Source organism: Drosophila innubila (assembly GCF_004354385.1).
Source record: "Drosophila innubila isolate TH190305 chromosome 2L unlocalized genomic scaffold, UK_Dinn_1.0 4_B_2L, whole genome shotgun sequence".
In the NCBI taxonomy this organism is placed as follows: Eukaryota; Metazoa; Arthropoda; class Insecta; order Diptera; family Drosophilidae; genus Drosophila; species Drosophila innubila.
In genome coordinates, this window is record NW_022995372.1 from 2,839,591 (window position 1) to 2,861,996 (window position 22,406).

Below are 22,406 nucleotides of genomic sequence, written 5' to 3' on the forward strand. Positions count from 1 at the left end.
CTTAAGTCAATTTGTTGCCCACGAAAATTGAGTGAAAATGCAGTTGTTGTTGTCGCTGTCGCTGGAAAATGTCGCCGTCCTAATGAAAGCAAGACAAATTGTCGTATCAAATTACCAAAAATGTATGGGCGTTGCCAATGCCAAAGAAATGCTATAGACTCTCTCTCTATATATATATATATATATTTATATATATGGAGTTATACCTGTTCCCCCTGTAGTTCCCCTTTTGAGCTCAGCCAGAGGGTGATTATGTCACACGCCTGCCTCATTTTGTGGCAAACACAACCATTTGTAATTGAATTAATGTTAGACAGTTTCAGGTTGGGTCTTTGGATTGGTATACTTTGTATATATACAAATGACGGTGTTGCCTTATCGCTACCATTTGATCGGGCGACTCCAGTAACCTTAACTAATCGCACGTAATTAAATATAATTTGGTATCGTTTACAGTTGTGTAGCGGTTCATGAAACGCAACACAACTATCTAGGACTAGAGAGAGAGAGTGAGAGAGAGAGAGAGAGCGGGGCAGAGCTACCTATTTATATAGGCCAGACCAAGATTATGCCAACGCATCGTTCACTCGCATAATTGACTAGTTTCCCCCTACCTCTAACACCTGCCCCTCTTCCCCTCTTCACAGCGAACACTTTTAGCAACTTGAGCGTCTAAGGAAGCAAATACTTGAAATTAAGTTGGCTAAAAATAAATTTAATATAATATTTTGTGTAGCTTAGACAAGCTAATAAGATAGACAGACACTTCAAAAAGTCTATTGCCCAAGTCTCTAGCAATATGAATTTAACGTAAAACGACTAATTAAATTGCCAAAGTCCATAGATAATAATTGAACATGATCTTGAATGAAAACTGATATTAGTTTGTTAATCTGTAAAAGAAATATTTCGCCTGGTTATGAAAGAATATAATATAATATAAAATGCGCCTTTAGTTTTTGTGAATAATGTATGCAAGTAAATTTTATATTGAGCGGTTTTACTTATTTTATGGTTGCTTTTTTCTGTTTTTGCAATGATCAACGTTTTGTTTAATTTATTACTTTCATTGCAAAATAAAAATTCTAATAGCTCAAAGTGTAATGATCTTCGAGTAATGGAGCGATAAGGCACACACTACACACTACAAGGTGGATCGTGGATTGTGGATTGTGGATCGTGGATGGCGTCGCATTGCTGCAATTTGTTTGCTATTGGACTTACAAAGCGTCTCTGTCTCTCAATTCAACTGGCACTTAAAACTCAAAGGAGCTGAAGAAAAGCTACAGGAGAAGGAAAAGGAAAACGCGCAGCAGAAATAAAATTATTTAATTGCGCAATTAAGTGCACATTTGTAACGTTTTGCGCGACATCTGTCCCAGGCAACGAAGCGCAGGAGAGAAACAGAAACAGAGAGACAGAGAGACGGAGAGACGGAGAAACCGAGACCGGAAATTCAATTGTTGAGATAATAATTACATTAGGACGTGCGCGCATGCGCGACTCTGTAGCGGACACATTCGAGGAGCATATGGACTGACCAGGGGCCTGGACTAGAGCTGCCACAGAGACAGAGACCCAGTCCCAGACCGGACTGCTACTCCAAAAAGAGAGCGCACACCTTGCGCGACGAGCTGATTGACACGGCCACATGGGGACGTTAGAGCCAAGCCGTACCGCCGGCAAACAGATAGCGTACCCAGACAAAGCACACTGGGTAAAAAAGTGACATTAGTATCTATAAATTAATATACTTAAAAGTATTTAGTGTAAAAACCAAGAGGATACCATTTGCAAACATTTAAATGCAGAATGAATTTAGAGTTAAAACTTGAGATTTAATATATTCAATTTTTAAAATTTCAAAGCGAGGAACCTTAGCATCGAAATCGAGATCTAGAGGAAAATATTTTTTTAACAGATTAAATAAAAATTGAATGCAGAATAAGTAAAGAGGCCAAACCACAATCAAATTGATATACCGTTTAAAAATCGGTTAAGTTTTGATAAAGTTATGCATAATTGAAGTTGTCCAAATTTGGAACTAGCAACTTTACATGTCAAAATTTTTCTCAAACTTGACATGATTTTTTACAAGAAAATGAAAGTTGTCAGAATCAAGTTTAAAGTGTTGTTTTATACTAATTACGATATAAGGATTCGATAAAAAGTGAATACTTGAGTTTTAAAATTTTCAATTTTCAAAATTTCAAAGGGGGGACCCTTAGCATCGAAATCGAAATTTAGAGAAAAATAATTTTTCCCTCAAATTTAATAAAACTTGAATGCAGAAGGAATAAGGAGGCCAAACCATGATTGAAATGACATTCCGCTTGAAAATCGGTTCAGTTTTGCCAGAGTTATAATGGTTGGAAGTCGGTCAGATCTTGACCAAGCAACTTTACAAGTCAAAATTTTTGTTCGATTTGACATGTTTTTTTACAAGAAAATGTAAGGTCTTAGAATCAAGTTTATAGTGTTGTTTTATACTAATTATGATATAAGAAGTTGATTAAAAGTGAAAACTTGAGATTTAACATTTTAAATTTTCAAAATTTCAAAGGGGGACCCTTAGCATCGAAATCGAGGTCTAGAGGAAAATAAATTTTTTCACGAATTTAATAAATTTTAAATGCAGAATGAATTTAGAGGCCAAACCATGATCAAAATGATATTCCGTTTAAAAGTCGGTTAAGTTTTGATAAAGTTATAAGTGATTGAAGTTGGCAAAGCCTTTGATCTAGCAACTTTTTCCGAGACCGTACCGGTTCCAGTCCTGAAAATAAAACGGTTAGTTGCGTTGTATATTTTTAAATCCATATTTTATTTGTATTTAAAAACTAAAAATAATATGAGCTTATCTAGACGTTGTTTCCACTGTGCGACGAACCGACTGTACGTTGAACCCGAATCGGAACCCGCCAAATGGTCGATGCTCGATGCTCGATGGTCACAAGTCGCGTCTTTTGTTTGCATTTCGAGTGTAAATGAAGCGTGAAATTGGCCAAAAGTGCAGCGACTGCAGCAGCGTTGCATTGTTTACTTCTTGTTACCGGTGCCCCGACAATGCTATAATACTTACTACATAATATAATGGCAACACCAAACTATTTGTATGCAATTGCCATTAACACTTTATTTATTGCCCTGCCAATGTTACTGAGAGAGCGAAGAAGGGAGCGAGATAGATAAAGCGAACAAGAGAGAAGACGAGTTGCAGCGGGTGAAGAAACTACAAAAGAGTTGGAAATGTTGACTTGAGTTTAATTAAGTATTTATCATTAAATATAAATAAATGTGGTATTGATTTTAATTTATTTAAAAAAAAATTATACAAATACAAAATAATATTAAAATACTCATAATCTTTAAAATCATAATCTAAAAAAGAAAGAAAAACACAATTTGAACAATTGGTTGTTCTTACATGCTCGATCCAGCGAATAACTGAATAAAAAAAACCAATAAATTATTTTGTGTTAATTAATTTACTATCTATATATTTGCTTATTTATTAATACATATTTTGATATTTTGAGAATAATTTATTAATAAACAAAGAAGTTTTTCATACTAGACTTGATTTTCGAGTGAACCTTCCTATGACAGCTTTATGATATAAAGAACCGATTTTAACCAAATTCGGTTTATATGTAAAAGACCAACCTAAATGCGTTTTCTATTAGTTGGGTTACGATAACTTACAAAACAAAAAAGTTTTTCATACAAAAACTTGATTTTCGAACAATTGTTTCATTGGCAGATATATATTACAGAGGTTAAATAAAAAAAAAAACAGACTTGATCTGGCTGCAATGTAAAGGAACCTACTTACGTACAAAGTTTGGTGTCACTAGCTTTTATAGTCTCTGAGATCTAGGGGTTCATACACACGTCAGGACAGACGTCAGGACAGACAGACGGACATTGCTATATCGAATCGGCTATTGATACTGATCAAGAATATATATACTTTATAGGGTCTGCCACGCCTTTTTCTGCCTGTTTAGCAGTAATTTGTAAAACAAACTTAATTTACCGCTGTACTTTTTTAAGTACAGGGTCTAAAATAGAAACGAGTCCCTTTAACACAAAGTTGCATGTGATATGGCAGAAAGCAGAATGCAACACTCGTTGTGATGCTTAAATTATGTAATTTATGAGGCGCAACAAGCAAAGTAAAGGAGAGAAGGGAGGGGAAAGAGGGAACGAGAAGGAGAAACGCATCTATGGAAAACAAATGCGAAAGCAAACAAAAGTCTGGGAAATAAATTTCCATTTTGCTAATCAAATTTATTGCACTTTGTGCGAGGTTTATTCAATTACGTATGCCCACTTCACACACACACAGACACACACACACACACACAGACACACAGAAAGAGTTGCTAGTGCTGAGAGCGGCAGCGAGAGAGAGAGTGGCAGCGAGAGAGCAAGCACTACAGCTGGCCGCCATTATTAGAGCTCTCATAGGTCGCGTCTTGTTGCGAGCGCCAATGCGACGTCGGCAGCGTTCGCTCTCTCGCTTGCACTGTCGTCGTCAAGGCGGGCAAAGAGAGCGAGTGAGCGAGCGGGTGAGCGTATGCTCAAGAGAGTGAGAGAGGAAGGCGGAGCTGGTGCTCACCTGCCGGCACAACTCAAGCACCTGCAATGATCTTTCGTTTCGTACGTTCGATCTGCGATCGCAGCACTCTCTCTCTCTCTCGCTCTAGCACACACAGCCAAAAACCCGTTGTTGTTATTGTTGTTGTTGTTGGCGTCTGGAGCCGGTGCCCACCTGAGTTTTCACCGGCCTCTTTGCGTAGTTCGCTTGCGGCACTGACGGAGCCCGGTCATCAAAACGTCGTCGTCGCGCTTGAATCGAGAATGTTTCTATGTTTCTCAAAATTCAACTGATATTCCAAGTACCAGTGTGTGTGTGTTTAGTGTGTGCTAAAGTGTCAAACTATATTTTAAATATATCCAAAGTATATACCTGATTTACCAATTTCAAGCTGTTTGTTTGACTTGACAACTATACAGTTTAGAAAGACCGTCGGCAAGTGCTCGGGTTTGTCTATACAAATACTGCAGTTTCTTAATAACCCGAAAAAATAACAACTAAATAAAACTATAATCTGAAGAGATCACAGCAACATATCTACCTTCCTGTATTATAGTGACATTCGATAAATAGAACAACTGGTAAGTTAAAACAAATGTAAAAATCTTAAAAAATCTTTAATAAAAATCAAGCTAAAAAAAATGTTAAATAAAAAACATTATTATCTTGAATTAAGAAGGGATTTTGAGCTGCCGGTTATTAGCAAACTTGTTACAAAATAAAGAGAAAACATTAAAAGTGAAGAATGTCTCAATAGATGAACCGTTTCTCTGTAGAGACTATTTTTTAGAATCAATGTGCTTATAACTTTTGGTCTCTTAGCGCTTATATTCATATATAATACAATTTTCTGTATACAAAAAATATATTATAAAATTTTACAATTTACCAATCTATCACATCTTAACACTCACAATTACCTATTATTACCGACATTAAAAAATTCCTAATATCGAAAGATGATCAACAGCAAGATCTTTAATTTCCTTAAGTAAGACAACTTCTTCAGATTACATCTCTTATAAACATAAAAAAACATTCAGGTCTCAAAATTAAAATCTATCTTTATTTCCTATTCAAGAAATTCCTTTAAGATTCTTAATGATAACCCTAAAAATGAAGTTTTAGTTTCGAGTGCCCTTTTTAACCTTTTCCATACACCATATAATTGGTATTAATTTTCAAAAAAAAATAAAAGAGCACTCACTTGACCTTATTTCCCTATCAAACTATGCTTATTAGACTCTTCTGATACATTCTAAGCTGTAAGATCTATCTTATATTACAATTACCCAAAGTCATATCTCTAAAATACCCAACTATCATTTGATACAATCATAGTGTTGAGTGTTTGACTTACAAATGACCTGGTTTAGCCCACAATTGAATGGAATTACATTTCACAAGTCGAGTAATCGACAATACCTATCTGGTACTTACCCCCATTCGAAATGAACTAAGGAAATCAAAAATTAAATATCATTAAATTTGATTAATTCACTCGGACATATCGGTATCGACAGAGCCAAAAAATTTGATTAACTGAAAGTACGAGTACTTATTTATAGGGTATGCCACATGCTGATACGTTGATAGCTTTATCGCTGATTGGCTTTAATTAAACACCATTAAAAGAGTACAAAATATTGTCAGCTGCCGAGTCGATGGTAAATACAAAATCACGTTTTGTCATTGTGATGTCTTTCCTAATCAAAACAATAAAATTTATACCAAATAAATGAAATTAACTATAGCAGCGACTATCTAACTACCTCATAGATAATCATGTCAAAATGTACGTAGTCGCAGTCGCAGTCAAAGTGGAAATCGAAGTCGAAGAGTTTAGATATGTTACGGTCAGTCTCTCGACGAGTAATACTCGATACGATAAGCTCCCTATCAATGTCACTCATACTTGGGTTCCGTTTTTATACCCGGTACTTATAGAATTAAATTTAATAAAGTGTATTCGTGGCAATGTGTGTTGATAGACCCACTAAAAAAAATATATTTTCCGTTTGACTTTCGACCTGTAATTAATAAAAACCGTCTAGCTTGTACACTAGGGTGCATCGATTTAAATAAGTCAAAAAAAAAAAAAAATTGAAAAATTGTAACTCAAATTTATAATCTACGGTCAATTCTAAGATGTTTTCACCAAGAAACCATAGTTCTAAGATTGACCGTTGATTACGAATTTGGGTTACCGTTTTAGCGAAAAAATCGATGCAGCCTTAGGTACACTAAAAGAGCTAGAGGCTCTAAGATCGTTAAACTCTAATGTATTATCTCCGAGGACATTAATTTATTTTGCCAAAATTTTTTTACGCCCTCTTTTAGCCTTAAAAAGAAAAGCATATGGTCAAAAGCTACACCAAACTTTTTGTATTGGTAAAAATTGACTTTTGTTATTTTCAAAAATTCCACTAATTCACATGAAGATTGTAAAAATATAACTATAGTTATGGCTGTTTTATGACTTTCATTTAAACTGTGTCACGGGTAATTTAAAGTCGGAGACTCGTTTCTGGAAAATGGGAAAACCAGCCCAATAAAAAATGAAGCGATAATCGATAATTTTGCTGAACTACTTGCACATTGATTTAATTAATAATAATGCCCATGTGACTTGTCACAATCAATTTCGTATTTCGAATTTACTTGTGACGCAAACAGTCGAAACTATCTATGATAGGTTATCCTTTCGATAACCACTGAGATTTGCAGCTTTCGATAAGATTTCATTTAGTATACTTTTTTCTTTTTTGGAAAATTAAAATATGTTGTATACTAATAACAATTTCGCAGCGCAATTCAATTAGGTCGACACACAATTAAAACTTGTCAATTGATAGCGTCTCTTGCAGTTCGTATCTAATAGATACAATGTGCAGTTATCTATCTTTTGCTTTGCTTTGATATGTTGACTGTACTTGTAGTTGACAGTTTCCCAATTAGACTTGTCATTGGAGGCGTTGAATAGATCTGCTTTTGCTCTGCCCACACCCACGTTCCGATAAGAGTTGGCGCCAATGGAAAACGCTCTCTTCCTCTCTCTCGCTGCATATGCTTCATTAATTTGCCCCCTCTCTTTTAGCCTTTAAATATTGACCAACAAATGGAAGATGCAAACATGAAATATCAACCACAGACACGTCCCCAAATTGCGCTCCGTCTGCGTCTCTTATCAAAGCGTACAAGACAATGACAAAGGGCAGAAACACGGATGCATCTCCGTCTCCCTCTCCCTTCCTTTCCCTTTCCAACTCCATCTCCGTCTCTTAACTTGGCTGAAAGCCAGCGCCAGGCGTTGAGCAACAGTTGTTCGCATACAGCTTAAATTCTGCCCCCTTTCTCTCCTCCGTTTGGCCCATCATCAGCTCTGTCTTGGCCAGCTCCTTGGTCAGAGCGTTTTTAACATGCATTTTATGAGTAATTGGCCCCGCATCATCCACATCAACAGCTTGGCAGAGAGCTACGCTCAACTCCAGTCTGGACCTGACTCATGGCTTAAACCAAAACGAAAAGCCACGCTAAGAAAACAACAACCACAACAACAACGACTACCTTTGGCTACCGTCAACAACTCTTCCATTAGGGTGGCCAGACAAGGCAAGAAAATTAAAAGCAATCTTAGTCAAAACGACGCCCAAATGCTCTAGGAAAATTAATTAGAAAATCAGTTTATTTACAAAAACCCAGAACTAGAAAAATACTCCTTTACGTATTTCCCAAGTTTTGTTTACAAAAGAGAAATAAAAAACCAATGTTAAACAATACCAATATACTCTTTTTTGGCCGTTTTTAATGGGTTCCGGTTATAAAAATATCTTTTTTCATCGAATTTTTTAGTCTCTGAGTTTTGACAAAAAATCTTTCACATTATTTATTTCAGAAATGAATCCTAAATTACAATATAGTAATAGCCAGAGCAGCATAGTGCTTCAAAGTAACCATTTATTAAAATGTAGGATAATATCGACATATCTATATATTTATATAATTTTATATAAAACTGCTGAAAACTAACACTAACTGAACGAAGGCAATAAATTTTGGCACTAAGACACATCGTAATATAAAATAAATGATACATATAATAAATGGAACATGGATGTAATGTTAATTTTCTAGGCGGCGGTAAGGGTAATCGATAGTCGCAGTTGCAGTCGCTGATAGGCGGCAAATTGAATTAAGATTGTGCCATCAACAAATGAGGCAGCTGAGGCTTCGACACAGGATATGAATAAACTAATTATAATTGGGAGTGTGTATACTCGTACAAATGTATACGAGTATATGCATTAGAGGTCCATTCCATAATGTACCCCGAAGTCAAGTCTCGAACTGAACTGACTTGGCGGCGCCTCTGGCCACAAGAAGAATGCCGGCTTATCGCACCTGGCGGCCAAAGACGGCGCCAAGAGAAGTTAAGAGAAGCCAAGTGAATGGGAGGAACAACAGGCCACAAGCAACCAACAACAAACAACCAACAACAACAACAGAAGCAGCAGCTCAGGTGCAGCCTCCGAGTGCTCAAAAAAAACCTCGACTCGACTATCAGTTTTATGTGTTTTGGGTGACTCACGAAATTGTCGATTATACGAGAATTCATAATTGACCTTATCAAGTTGTCGCATGTAAAACAACAGACGAGCTACAAGCTATAGTATAAGGCAGATGGGGAGTCTGGCTAATCCATCAATTTCATTTGGACCACACATAAAGTGTAAGAGCCTCTCCACATTATCATTATGATTGAAAGAGACACTTTAAATATTTCGGTATCATATGCGAATTTTAAATATATTTCTAAGACTTACAAAAACATTAAAAATAAAAATTAAATTTTAAGAAACCCTATCAAAAATTGTTAAACTAAAGAAAAATTGGAATCAAAAATAAGGAAACTTATATAAAAGAAACATTCAAAATAAAAAATGTAGGAACAACCCTAGTTCATTGAAACATAAAATTTTAATTTTTATAAATTTATTTTTAAATGTAATAATAATAATATTTATATATGAATTTATATTTATAAGTAACGAAACATCAAACATTTTTATTTTAATATTTATTATGCAGCAAGAATAAATTTATATAATATTTCAGATTTAAAAAAATATTTTCGAGACTAGAGCTATTTTAATTTCTGGATTATTAATAAGCGATTTTAAAAAAAATTAAAATTGTATTTACAATTGATTATAAATTTTAAAAATTACAAATAGAGAGTTTTATGTTATATTTTTCATGTTTTATTAATAACTTAAATACTGTTTCCATAATTGTTATTATTGGTTCCTGCATTAAAAATATGGATATTTTTTGATTTTGCTGAAATCAAATTTATTTGTTCTAATTCATTAATAAAAGTAGAAAAAATTTAGCTATACCTTTGGCTCCATTTGAGTTTTAATTTTAGATCAGTTAAACTTAATTATTACATTCCCAATTTAAATTTCCATATTACATTATTCCTTATTTTGGCTTCGTTATTTGTAGTTACTAATTACGAGTCCCTATGTGTTGTTTCCCTAATTTGTTTTCATTACTATTTTGATATTTCTTGTCAAAATTCTTATAAAGTCTGAGCTTTTGCTGCCACCCAAAATGTTTGCCATTATCATTGCAGGATAAGAAAGGGGGAAGTGGGGAAATTACGCATACAATGCTGATCATCAAAGTGTGACTAAAGTGGTTTAGCCTAATGTAAACCCATAAATAAACTGAGCCAGATACCAGAGACCAGGGACCAAGCGAACCAGACAGACGACGCATTAACAAAATGCCAGAAAAAGAGCTTCTGTTTTCTGGCACAGACTCGAACTCTACCTGTACACGATCAACAGCTACCCCTTCGGTTCCCCCTGCTGCTGCTGCTTCTTTCCTCCTTCCTCCACGACTTGAATGAAATATGCCAGGGGAGTCGCCGTCCCAGTTTCAGATCTCAAGTCTGCGGAGAGAGAACACAAAAGTGCAGCCATAAAAACGACACCAAGCTACATGAAACACACAGCAGGAAGGAGTAGGAAAGGAGCGCTGACGGGGGCAGGAAAATGATGCGAGAACAGGGCCAAAAAACATTGATGCTTATCGACATGACAGAAGTGTGTGTATGTTGTTGGGGAGAGAGAAGAAAGAGAAATGGAATTGAGAAGAATTGTATGATTCGTTTGTTGGTTGTTATTAGGAATTAATTTCTTAATTTCAGCACTTGTCTGCAGAAACCCACACGCAGCTCAACTTGCCACAAGTTGCACGTTGCAAGCTGCAGCTTTGCTCTTAAATAATTTCCAGACACTAATGGAGCTTATCTCTAAACGAAACAAGCAACCGCAAACAAGTCTGGTCAGCAAAAAAAAAAAAAAAAAAAAAAAAACGGGCACAGCAAAGAGGCGGGGAGAGAGGAAAGAGAAGACTGGCGGAAAGACTGAGAACTGAAGACTGACAGCAGACTTAACAGACAGACTGTAGACTGGCGCTTGTCTTGATTAGCATGTGAGCCCTAAGCAATGAGTTGCCCCAAACTGTGTGTCAAACAGTTAAACACGATCAGGTTAGGCAAAATAAAAAAATGAGAAGAGGGAAATTCCTCCTCATTTCCTCCTCACTCTCTTGCCAACATTGCGTATTGCCAATTGACCATAGAAGGAAATCGCACTATCTGCAATTGGTCAGAGCGAGTGCAGTCGCTAACTTGATTAGTCTTTCAGCTTTCAGCCAGTCAACATATGTAACTAACTAAATGAAGCCATGAAAGCCAAATTGCAAACCAATCTTGGCCAGCTTCAGCTTCTGCCTCTGTCTCTGACTATGACTCTGGCTTCTGGCTACGTGTCGACGTCAAAACGTTGACAGTTTGACTGAAAAGTTTTTTAATTACCGCCGCTTGCGCAGAACGTCAATCAGGTGAAAAAAAACGACTTTGATGTGGCTGATCAACCAAAGCTACTAGAACTAAAATCAGTCTTCTCTCTTCCCTGCCTCGTAACTTTTTTAAATACTCGATACCTTAAGGAACAGAAGTTTTATAATTTTGTGTAGTGCATGTTATTCGGTCCTATAAAATATACACTGATTATAAGATCGGATTCTAAAATCAAAAATTATTCTCTTAAATAGTTTATTCTTGAAATTAGACCACTTTAAAAGAAACAGAAAATACCTCTCCTATACAGTATGCACTGATAAAATAAAACATTGGTTTCTAAAATCAAGAAAATTCGTCATAAATATTTTATTTGTAGGAATAATATTATTATAATAATAGACAAAAAATAGACAATAGTCAAAAATATTCTTCCTAAATATTTAATTTTTAAAGTTCAGATAAAAAATATATATATAAGTATACAATAAAGTAAACACTGATAAAAAAAAAACATTTTTTTCTAAAGTCAAGAAAACTCTTAAAAAAAATTTTGTTATTATAATTAGACTACTTTTGGGGAAAAAAAATTTTAGACCCGAAAATTATTATATATTAGAAGAAAATCAAACTTATAAGAAGGCTTCCTAGACGCTATGAGCAGTATCAAAAGCCGAGTCTTTATAGAAGTTTTTTAAGCCCAAAAATTTTAAAAATTGTAAAAGTTGCCACTTTCAATCGACAGTATTGATATTCAGCACACATAATACTTAATGCAGTTTTTGTGAGTCAGCTAACTTTCTTCAAGATCGATTAATAAATACCGAAGCTATTCAAGAAAAAGTTTCAGGGTAACACCAGATGAATTTTTGCAGGGTTTACATCCTAAATTAAAGAAATACTTTCCCATGCTTTTCCTATTGATATTTATTTTAAAACTAATTAAATATTTTCGTTTTAATTCTATGGAATGTGTAGCGAGTATCTGACTGTCGAGTGCACCCGACTGTAGGTTTCTGATTTGCTTTTCATCCTCCTTTTTCGATTGCAATAATAAAGTCGTAACGCGGATACAATTAAATGGCGGTTAAAGAACAAAGCCAAACGACACACATTCTTCACATAACACGTTGACTGTTTGAGTCTGCGAGTCATCATGAGGAGTGTCTACTGTACTACAAGTCGCAAAACATAACAACAACAAGAACAACAATTCGCATGCAATGAATTAATCAACGCTATTTTATGATGTTGATGTCGAGAGATAATCCAAGGGGCTTACGAGCGAACTGAGAGGGGAAATGGAGGGTGATAAAAGAGGTTTTTGCAGTTTTCTCATAATTGCCATTCGTACGGCTAATTTAATAATCATATTGGCGAACAAGAGAGTTACACAAATTAAGTTTGTCAGCTGTCAATGCGCGGAATTTGTTAACAACATTGAAAACTGACAGTGCGAATCATAATAAAAGTTATTAATGATGAGTTGAGCAATGAGTTATGAACTGACCAACAGCATACAAAAAGGAAATCAGAAAATAACTGCAAGACGATCAACACCGCACCTTGATTTCTCTAAAAAAGGGAATTACAAATTATGTTGTTAAAAATTAAAATTAAATTTAAATTAAATTTTTCCATTAATAAATTAATATATTATTTTAAGAATTATTTTGAAGCTGAGAAGACATAAAATTAAACTTAAATAAATATTATAAGTATAAAAAAATAGTTTTCAAATCTTTTTCGATACCTGAACGGCGTTTACTTTTAGTTTTATCAAACTTCCCACCAAAGGAGTAACATTATTTTCATTTAAAATAATATATTGTGAAAAATTGTTAAGAAAAAGCTGTTAGAATTAATAATAAATAAGCTGCATTTTTCTCATTTACAACCTCTGAGAGGGATTTGCTAGCAATATTGTAAATTTTTTAAAACCAAAGGAATACCAATTTCCATATTTCGATTAATTTTTGCATATAAATATTGAAGAATGAAATTAAAAATGATTAGATAGAAAGGATATATGTTGGAAATAAAAGTTTTTCAAACATTCTTTCAGCTTAGGAGTGGTAAATTACACAAATCCAGTCGAAATGAAAGAAAAATTTAACAAAAGTGATGTAGTATTTTTTGAGATAAAATCTTGTTTTTAGCTATATTTATGGTGTATTCATAATACCCTCTCCAGACATATTTGTACACACACCCAAAGATCATTGTCTGTTGCTGGGCATCACAATAATGATGATGATGATAATTGTGACGATGATGATGATGATGTTACGTTGCAACTTCATCGTCTTGGCGCAAGAATGCAACTAAATCAATCAGAACCACACTAATTTGCCATTTAACAAGGTATTTGGACAATTTTGATATATGTATTCTCAGTCTGGAGCTGAGGCGAAATGTCAACGGTAGCAAAACAACGACAACAACGAAGACAGAAGAACAACGCCAACTTAAGACACTGGCCATCAATCAAGTGGCATTTGGAGAAACCGGAATGGGTCGAGATGGGACGGGATGGGATGGGATGGGATGGAGGGCAAAAACTTGGACTGCAAGTCAAAGTCAAGTTAAAAAGCGGTGAATGCACAATTTCTGAAGTTGGCTTACATTTTGGGCTAACGCATTTAATTGTCATTTTGAGAACATTGTATATTAATTAGACAAACATGAAATTAACAAAATGTGGAAATTACCAAAAATTGATAGACTGATTGATTGAATGACTGACTGACTGATTGACAGCCTCAACTGGCACCCGATATTCCATGTACTCGCTTATACATTTTTCGGATCTGATCGAGCTGCAGAGTTGCCTCCGTTTTGCGGTTGTTATTCTTGTTGTTGTTATTGTTGTTCCTGTTGCAGCCGTTGATGATGATGAAAATTAAGTTGCCGCCCAATTTAATTAAAATTCCAAACGATCTGCACATGAAATGGCCAAGAGGCAACAGCTAAATAAACGCAGCTCGTGGAAACGTGTTGATGAAAGATCAGCTCCAATGATGTACTTCATGTTTAGTTCGCTCCGTTCAGTCTGCTGTCTGTTTATCGATTTGCATTGAGTTAGTATATACTAAGCGTACGCGTAAATACTCTCACCATGGCCATAAGGCACGCGGCCAAACCACAACTCGGCGGTTCAACGGCTAACCAATCAACACTAGACAACAAGCGATTTAGAACAAGCTAAGTTTCATCTGTCAGCTTTATGGAAGATTCCAGCTTTAAAGAAGCTTTCAGAAAATACAAAACAATTTTTATATTGATCTATCTTTTATAAGTGAGCTTTCAGCTTTGAAGAAGCTTTCAGAGAATACCAAATAATTTTAATATTCATCTAGCTTTTATAAGTGAGCTTTTAGCTTCAAAGAAGCTTTCTGTCAATATAAAATAATTTTAATATTGTTCTAGCTTTTATTAAGTTTTCAGCCTTAATAGAGCTCTCAGTCAATACAAAATAGTTTTAATATTGATCTAGCTTTTATAAGTAGAATGCTCACTCTATACAAATTAATCAATTTATATTTTTAAGCTTTCAGAATTAAGTATATTAAATTATATAATATGAAAAATGAAATGTTGAATTAAATAATGTATATAATTTTTGAGCCAGTTTGCTTTAAGGTAGCTTTTAGCTTAGGATGCTGCTTAAGCGTTCAAGAAGCTTTTAATAAACTTGGTAAAGGCATTTAAATGTACAACTTTCAGACTAAAGTTTGCTACATTAATGAACTTGCAGCTTTCATGTGCTTTGAAAGCTTAAAAAAGTTATAAGAACAATAAATCAACAGTCAACACTTTGTAATGGATTGTATGACAAGATAAAATAATAGTTTATTATGTTTGTAGGCAAGTGTAGTTTAGTTGAAAACAAATTGCAACCGCAGCTAACCTCAGTGCTGACTGAGAAACTGACAAAAACGGGGCTAAGGAGAGGGGAAACTGACTGGGGAACCTTCACGGCTTTTGCAAATTATAGAAATTGGCGTAATAAAGTGTACGATAATTGCATGTTTAGCTTTGATTGAATTACGAGCTTCTAATGCGAGACAAATCGAATAAATGTTGTTATTTCTATTCAATTCTTTTCGATCAGCTGAAACGCAAGTAAATCGTTGAAATCGCTGGATTCGCTCTTGGATTATGGGCATATCGGAGGAGGTCAAGCTGGAGGAATTACCGCAAGAAGCCAAGTTAGCACACCCACATCCGGATGCTGTTACCGATCGTGATCGTGATCGGGATCGTGCATCGGTGACAGCTTCGGGTGCAGTGCCGAGCGGTGCTAGCGGTGGGACAAACAGTCCCATTTCGGATCCCAACAGCGATTGCGAGGCAGATGAATATGCTCCGAAGCGTAAACAACGAAGATATCGCACCACATTCACCAGTTTTCAACTGGAGGAACTGGAGAAGGCATTCTCTCGGACCCATTATCCCGATGTGTTTACGAGGTGAGTGAGAACAATAACAGCTATGACAAAAGATAACATCAAATTAACGCAATTTACATAAATCGAACATTAAGCGAACGGTCCAAGAAGTTTTATGTTCTTTTTATGATTTCAATACCGAAAATCTAAACATAGCACAGTGGGATCAAAAAGCTTATGTTATGAAATTATTTTTAAAAATAGAAAATCTTAGAATAATTGGTAGTTGAATTTTTTTTAAATTTTTTTTTCACACATAAAAATGAAGTAACATAATAGCATGATTAAAGCTATTACTTAAATAAATCAAAAATTGAAAAAAAAAAAAAAAAAGTGCTCTAAAATAGTATATTAATACATGTTTATGTTTAAAATATTTTAATTACTAAAAGCCAAGTTTGCCTTTATTCCCACTGTACATAACTCTGATATGATATGACCCCCTGGGTGTTACTCCAGCATTTTCATTTGCATTTGGTTTTAAATTACACTGTACAGATTTCCAAATTGTCCCCCGACAGCGGAGAAATCCAATTAACATGCAGCTATGCGATAGTTATGAAAAAAAATTGCAACAATAATTGCCATAAATTAGAACCAGGCCCCCAGTCTTCAAGCGACCAGAACAAAATTCAAGTTGCCCCTCTAATTGGATTTGCACGAAAAAATAAAACACGAGAAAAAGAGTGAGAGCAAAAAAACAAAAACATAAGAGAACTACAATTAGAGCAACTTTTTTTTGCTGGCATTCAGTTCATTTAAATGTTTAACAATCAATTAGGCAAATCAATTACAGCAACTTTGCACTTGCTTAACTTATTGACATGAGAATCGCCGACAGCTAAAATGCAGCTAATAGCTGCCATGAGAATCGCAAAGAGAGGCGCTTAACAATCTGTTAGTTAAAACAAGGAATCGTAAGGGCAAACGTAATAAATAACTGATTATAATAAAAGCAATAATCTAATTTCAACTAAGACTGGAAAAAAATAAGAAGAGTTTATTATTTAACTTTTTTAATATATATAAAAAATATAGTTAAATTTCAGTTCTGATTCGTAGATGAGTGAAATATTATTGCCAAGTTATTTTAGTCGCAAAATTGAAAAGTTCACAAAAATAGATAGACGTACAAAAATTAAGAATTTTATAAATATTTTTATCATTTCAAGTAGTACATAGCAAAATGTTGTGCTCAATTTATATAATCACCTGCTAAATGAAATTGAAGTAATTTACATTTAATAAATGTGGAAAATTCCATTGTTAATTACATGTTAAAAAGTTTGAAAACGCTTAAGCTATCTTTTAAAAAAGTTAAAAATATTAAATATTTTGCTTACAAATTCTGAGTGAAAAATTAGGGTGTTTTTTTTCTAACACGCTAAATTAATGGTCATAGCGATAGAAAATTGAATGACTTTTATGGAAAATGGAAGCTTATATTTTTATCCGCTCCTTTTTAAAAGCATAAACAATTTCGATAATTCCATTTTTGTTAATGTCAATTGACTGATTGTCAATATTTCATTAAATAACGAATCTACTTACTTTAATAAATTTTCTACTCCGAAACAAGTTGATGCAGCAATTGATCTCGATTTAAGTTTTTGCTACTGCCCTTAATTAAAGAGCTGTAATTGATTTGTGTTTTCTTTTCTTTTTTCACATTGCAGAGAGGAGCTGGCGATGAAAATTGGATTAACCGAGGCGCGGATACAGGTAAAAATTCAGAAAAAAATCATAAAAAGTAGAAAATAAAAAAAAGCAGTGCCCTAGCCGAATATGTAGGTGCCCTGCTGAGTACTTTTGCGGTTGAGTTCGATTCGCGTGCTTTGAGTGAAGTTAACAATGTTGAAAATTGAAAAATAATGGAGCATGTCGTGGCTAATGAAATCGCTTCCAGACTACGTTCATTTCAAATCTATGCTTTCGCAATTTTTAGTGCCAGTCATTAAGACAACTGATCTGGTTTTTAATTACCGCTCATGCTAAACAACATTATTTGTTTACATAAATTTCTAGCGGTAATTGCAAAAAAAAGAAGGCGCCCCTAAGGCATACCGAATTAAACGGAGACTGAGACTGGAACTGAGTCTTGGACTGCAATCTGGCTTTATTCTCGACACGAATTCAGATTGTTATGTTAAAAACTAATTAAAGGGGCGTTTTCGATAGTCACGCCCATTAATTGACTGCAACATGAGGCACAGGATACACATACTATACTATACAGTAGCCTGCATTAAACACATAACTCAACTCGAACTTCTCTTCACTTCTTTTCTCATCTCTGTACTCTTCTCTTTTCTATACTTTAGGTCTGGTTCCAGAATCGACGCGCCAAGTGGCGTAAGCAGGAAAAGGTTGGACCCCAGTCACATCCATATAATCCATATTTGCCCAGCGGCGCCGCCAGCATGCAAACCGTGGTGGGTGCCGCCCTGCCCCCAATCCCTTCACCCATTTGGGCTTCCAGCTGCGCAAACCCTTCGATACGCCCGCCAATTTGGCCGCCTTTCGCTATCCGCACTTGTCGGCGGCCCCAATGATACCATCGGGCTACTTCAATCAGTTCCAGCGGTAAGAGAATGTTCCTCCAATCCTCTCTAGACTTAAGCTTTGCATTACTGATATGTTTAGAATCGCATAGCCCACTAAAGTTACCCGTTACTTAACTTAAAATATTTATTTTCTGTATCCAAGGAACTAAATCGTTTCAGGCATTATTTCCTAGTTGTATAAATTAAAAAAAAAATTTAATATTGAAACATCAATAAATCTAATTTTTTATTGAATTTTAATGCAATTAAGTGGAACTCTCGATACTAAAATAAGAATATATAGACTTCAATTAAAAGGTTCTATTATAAAAACTGTGGGCGTAGTGCAATTTCTTACGATTAGCGGAATCAAAAGGGAACTCGGAAAAAAATTTTAAAAGATCTGTTTTTTTTTTAATTTATTACGAGTGTTTGCTGATTTTAGAGCATCTAGCTCTTATAGTATATGTTTTAAGGGTATTTTATTGAGTGTCAGAATCGCAAAGCAGTTAAAATAGTTCAATGGGTATAACACATTATTGCTCCATATTAATAAATAATATGCCAAATTTGGTAGCTCTAGCTCTTAGAGTCACTGATTTTCATGCAGACAGGCAGACGGACATGGAAATATTCAGCTGAGTTTCATTAATCTGTTGAGATTTTGTTGATGGCTGATTTTAAAAAGATTTTATTTTTCAGCTATCGTTATTCGGTCATATTTTTAAACTACATTAAATTAACTACGCTAATTATATCATTTTTAATTTAAATTAGGTATTAGTGATTGTAACATTTTATACGATAAATAAATTAATTTTTAATTGTTTATGCTTTTTATAAATACAATTTAAAAAAAATTTAATTTATTTTTATAAATTTTGAATTACATGCACTTTTCCAAGAAATATTTGATTTATTTTAATTTCCCAAAATGGGTAAATATATAAATAATAATATAAATTTAATACAAATTATTATTTATAAATTTAATACAAATTATTATTTATAAATTTACTAAATTTTGGGTAATTAAAAATTATGAAATATTCCTAATCTAAATTAAGTACATTTAATAAAAATAATGAAATATTACTAAACAAATTTCGTAAATTTTCAAATTTCTATTTCTTACACTCTTTACTCTGCAAAGAATACAACATACACTTTTCCTTGACAATTGCAGGGTATACTGATTTTAATTTGGCTCCTCCCTTTTTTATATTTTAAATATATTTACAGTGCACCACCGCACATGCTGCCACCTGGCATGGCATCGATGTATTCGCCCTCGAGCTCGTTTCAATCGCTGTTGGCCAACATGACGGCGGTGCCACATCCACGTGCCCCACCCATGCCGTCGATGGGCGCCAAGCCGCCCATGTTGGTGGGTTCTCCGGATCTGCACTCGCCCAATAATCATATGCTGGCCTCGCCTCCCCATTCGCCGGGTTCGCAGCTGTCCCAGGCGGGTGCTGGTGCTGCTCCTCCTTCGCTGCCGCCGTCGCAGCTGTCGCCACAGCAGCTGGTGGGCATCTCGCTCACACATCAGGCACCGCCGCCCAGTTCGCCCACACAATCGGCCCCTGTGGCCTTGACCTTGACGCACTCGCATGCGCATTCGCATTCGGTGGCGCCACCCCAGCGTGCCGCAACGCCGCCCGAGGATCGACGCACTTCCTCCATTGCCGCGTTGAGGCTGAAGGCGCGAGAGCACGAGCTGAAACTGGAGCTGCTGCGCCAGAATGGACACAGTGGCGATGTGGTCAGCTAGCCAAGGAAGAGCATCTCCTGTAGTCCTAAGCTTCTTCTCCTTCTGCTCCATTTCTTCCACTTAAATTATTTGAAACGGAACTTGCATTTTATGTTTGTAACTGAATCACGGAATTTCCATTAATAAAGTTGAAACCACAGACGTCAAACTGTTTGTGATTAACTATATACACAAAACATATATTCTTTTAATGCCTTTCAGCAAAAATCGAAATGATTAGAATTTTTATTTAATAAATATAATTATGAAAAATTAAAAATAAAAACAACTCCTTTTTTTTATCTGTATAATAATATTATGAAATAATAATTTTATTTCAGTTCTTATTTAAAACTCATAGCATTTTTAATTAATAAAATAAAACTATCAAAGATATTATGTAAATTTTTATTATAAAATTGGCACATGCATAATATTTGTATAATGCAAATTATCTAATTAGTTGGAAGCCACTTATTAAGTTACTTATTGGAATTTTTGTTGGTATTCGAATATTTGGATTTTATAATTTTGAAACTTTTATGTTTTTGGTGTTTTAATCATTTTTAAATATATAGTTTCAATATTCATTAAATAAATAAAAAACTATTTTTTTGCATATTTAAAATTAAAAATAAAAATTAACTATGATTTTTAAATAAAAATTGATAAATAAATATTAATTCACAATTTTTTATGGGATTAAAAATAAGATTGAAATTTATTTTTTATAATATTAATTGAAAATAAAATTTCCAGCATGCGGCTTTCAAAAATAGTTTATCGAAGATGTTCCCCTTCATCCTAATAATATTCTTAAAGTTTGATTTATTTGAACTCATAACTCTGATTTGTGTTCGCTGTCTCTAAGCTTACAAATGGGACCCGTCCTAATGTGCGTAACAACACCTACTTAGGGCGAAGCGTTAACAGGGCCAACACACAGCAACCACAACAACTACAACAACAAGACAACAGCAACTGAAAACTGATTCACAATCAAGTCCGAGTTAAAGTCAGAGTCCAGTTTCAGGCTGCCCATTAATCAGCGGCTGAGGCATAAATCAGCAAAAAGGCCAAAAATAACAGACCGCAAGGGTGCTACAAATATAAATTTATGAATAAATTAGAAACAAATTAAGTATGTTAATGAGCATTGAACAAAGAGAAAAACGAATCTCGCTTGAATCTCAAACGAATCTCAAACGAATATCGAACAAAATTGACGATGCCGACGCTGCTTAGCGATTTCTCTCGTTGTTCCTTGTGAATCTTTTTTTGTCATTTTGATACACTTGCATAGGGCTTTATTATAATGTCAGTCTGTATGTAACAACTTGGAAAAATGACTAAAATGGATTAACTAAGTGGAGTTGACTAAATTCATTTATGAGTTATATTCATACTCAAATTCATATATGTTTGAAATATTACAGAAAATGTATATTTGTTTCTTTAGAATTCCCATTAAATATACGTTATATATAATGAAAAAAGTATGTGTAAGGACTAAAAAAAAGTATTACAAAACTTTTTAATAAGAAGACCTTAATATAGAGCTTTCGATAAACTCAATGGGTTTGATTTTTGGATTTTTCACATTAAGTAAGATTTGGAAATATATTACAAATTAATGTATACTCTTCTAAGTTAGCGTATTAGACATTCACCACACCTAAGCCTGTTATTGCTTGTTATTTTTTTGGCTTGAATTATGCGTGGTAATTAATAAAATGGAATATTTATGATAACATTTATAAAACACGAAGCTGCTTAATTCGATTACCAGATATTTGTGCTTCTTTTTTTGGAACACCTCGTCGTCGTCTATCTCACTCTCTCTTGTTTTGTGTGTGCGTGTGTGTGTGTGTGTGTGTGTGTGTGTGTGTGTGCTTGCAGCTGGGGCACATTGCCTGGTAATTGGCATCATGAGGTGGAACTGTGATAATCATGTTTAACCATAGACCCTGAGGCTCTTCACTGCGTTACCCTCTTCAATTTTCTTCATCACAATTTTTTTTCACATGTGGCTACGTTTCATGCATTTTCAATGAGTTCGTCAAATGTAAAGCTACCAATTAATTTGCATAATAATCAAGTCAAGTCAACGTTGAGAAGGAGAGGGAATAAGAGAGAGAGAGAGAGAGATGGAGACTGAGACAGCGACTGAGATATGTGCGAC

At 34.6% G+C, this 22,406-nt stretch overlaps 1 protein-coding gene across 1 annotated transcript; it reads left to right on the plus strand.

The window, feature by feature from the left end:
• The first annotated feature begins 4,807 nt into the window (after positions 1-4,807).
• Positions 4,808-20,421, plus strand: LOC117780599 (homeobox protein aristaless). Its single transcript, XM_034617189.1, is given in 6 exon segments — positions 4,808-5,184; positions 15,592-15,949; positions 17,605-17,650; positions 18,250-18,379; positions 18,382-18,511; positions 19,714-20,421. Coding segments are annotated over 5 exon segments (1,149 nt in total). The 5' UTR covers positions 4,808-5,184; positions 15,592-15,638; the 3' UTR covers positions 20,246-20,421.
• The last annotated feature ends 1,985 nt before the right edge of the window (positions 20,422-22,406 follow it).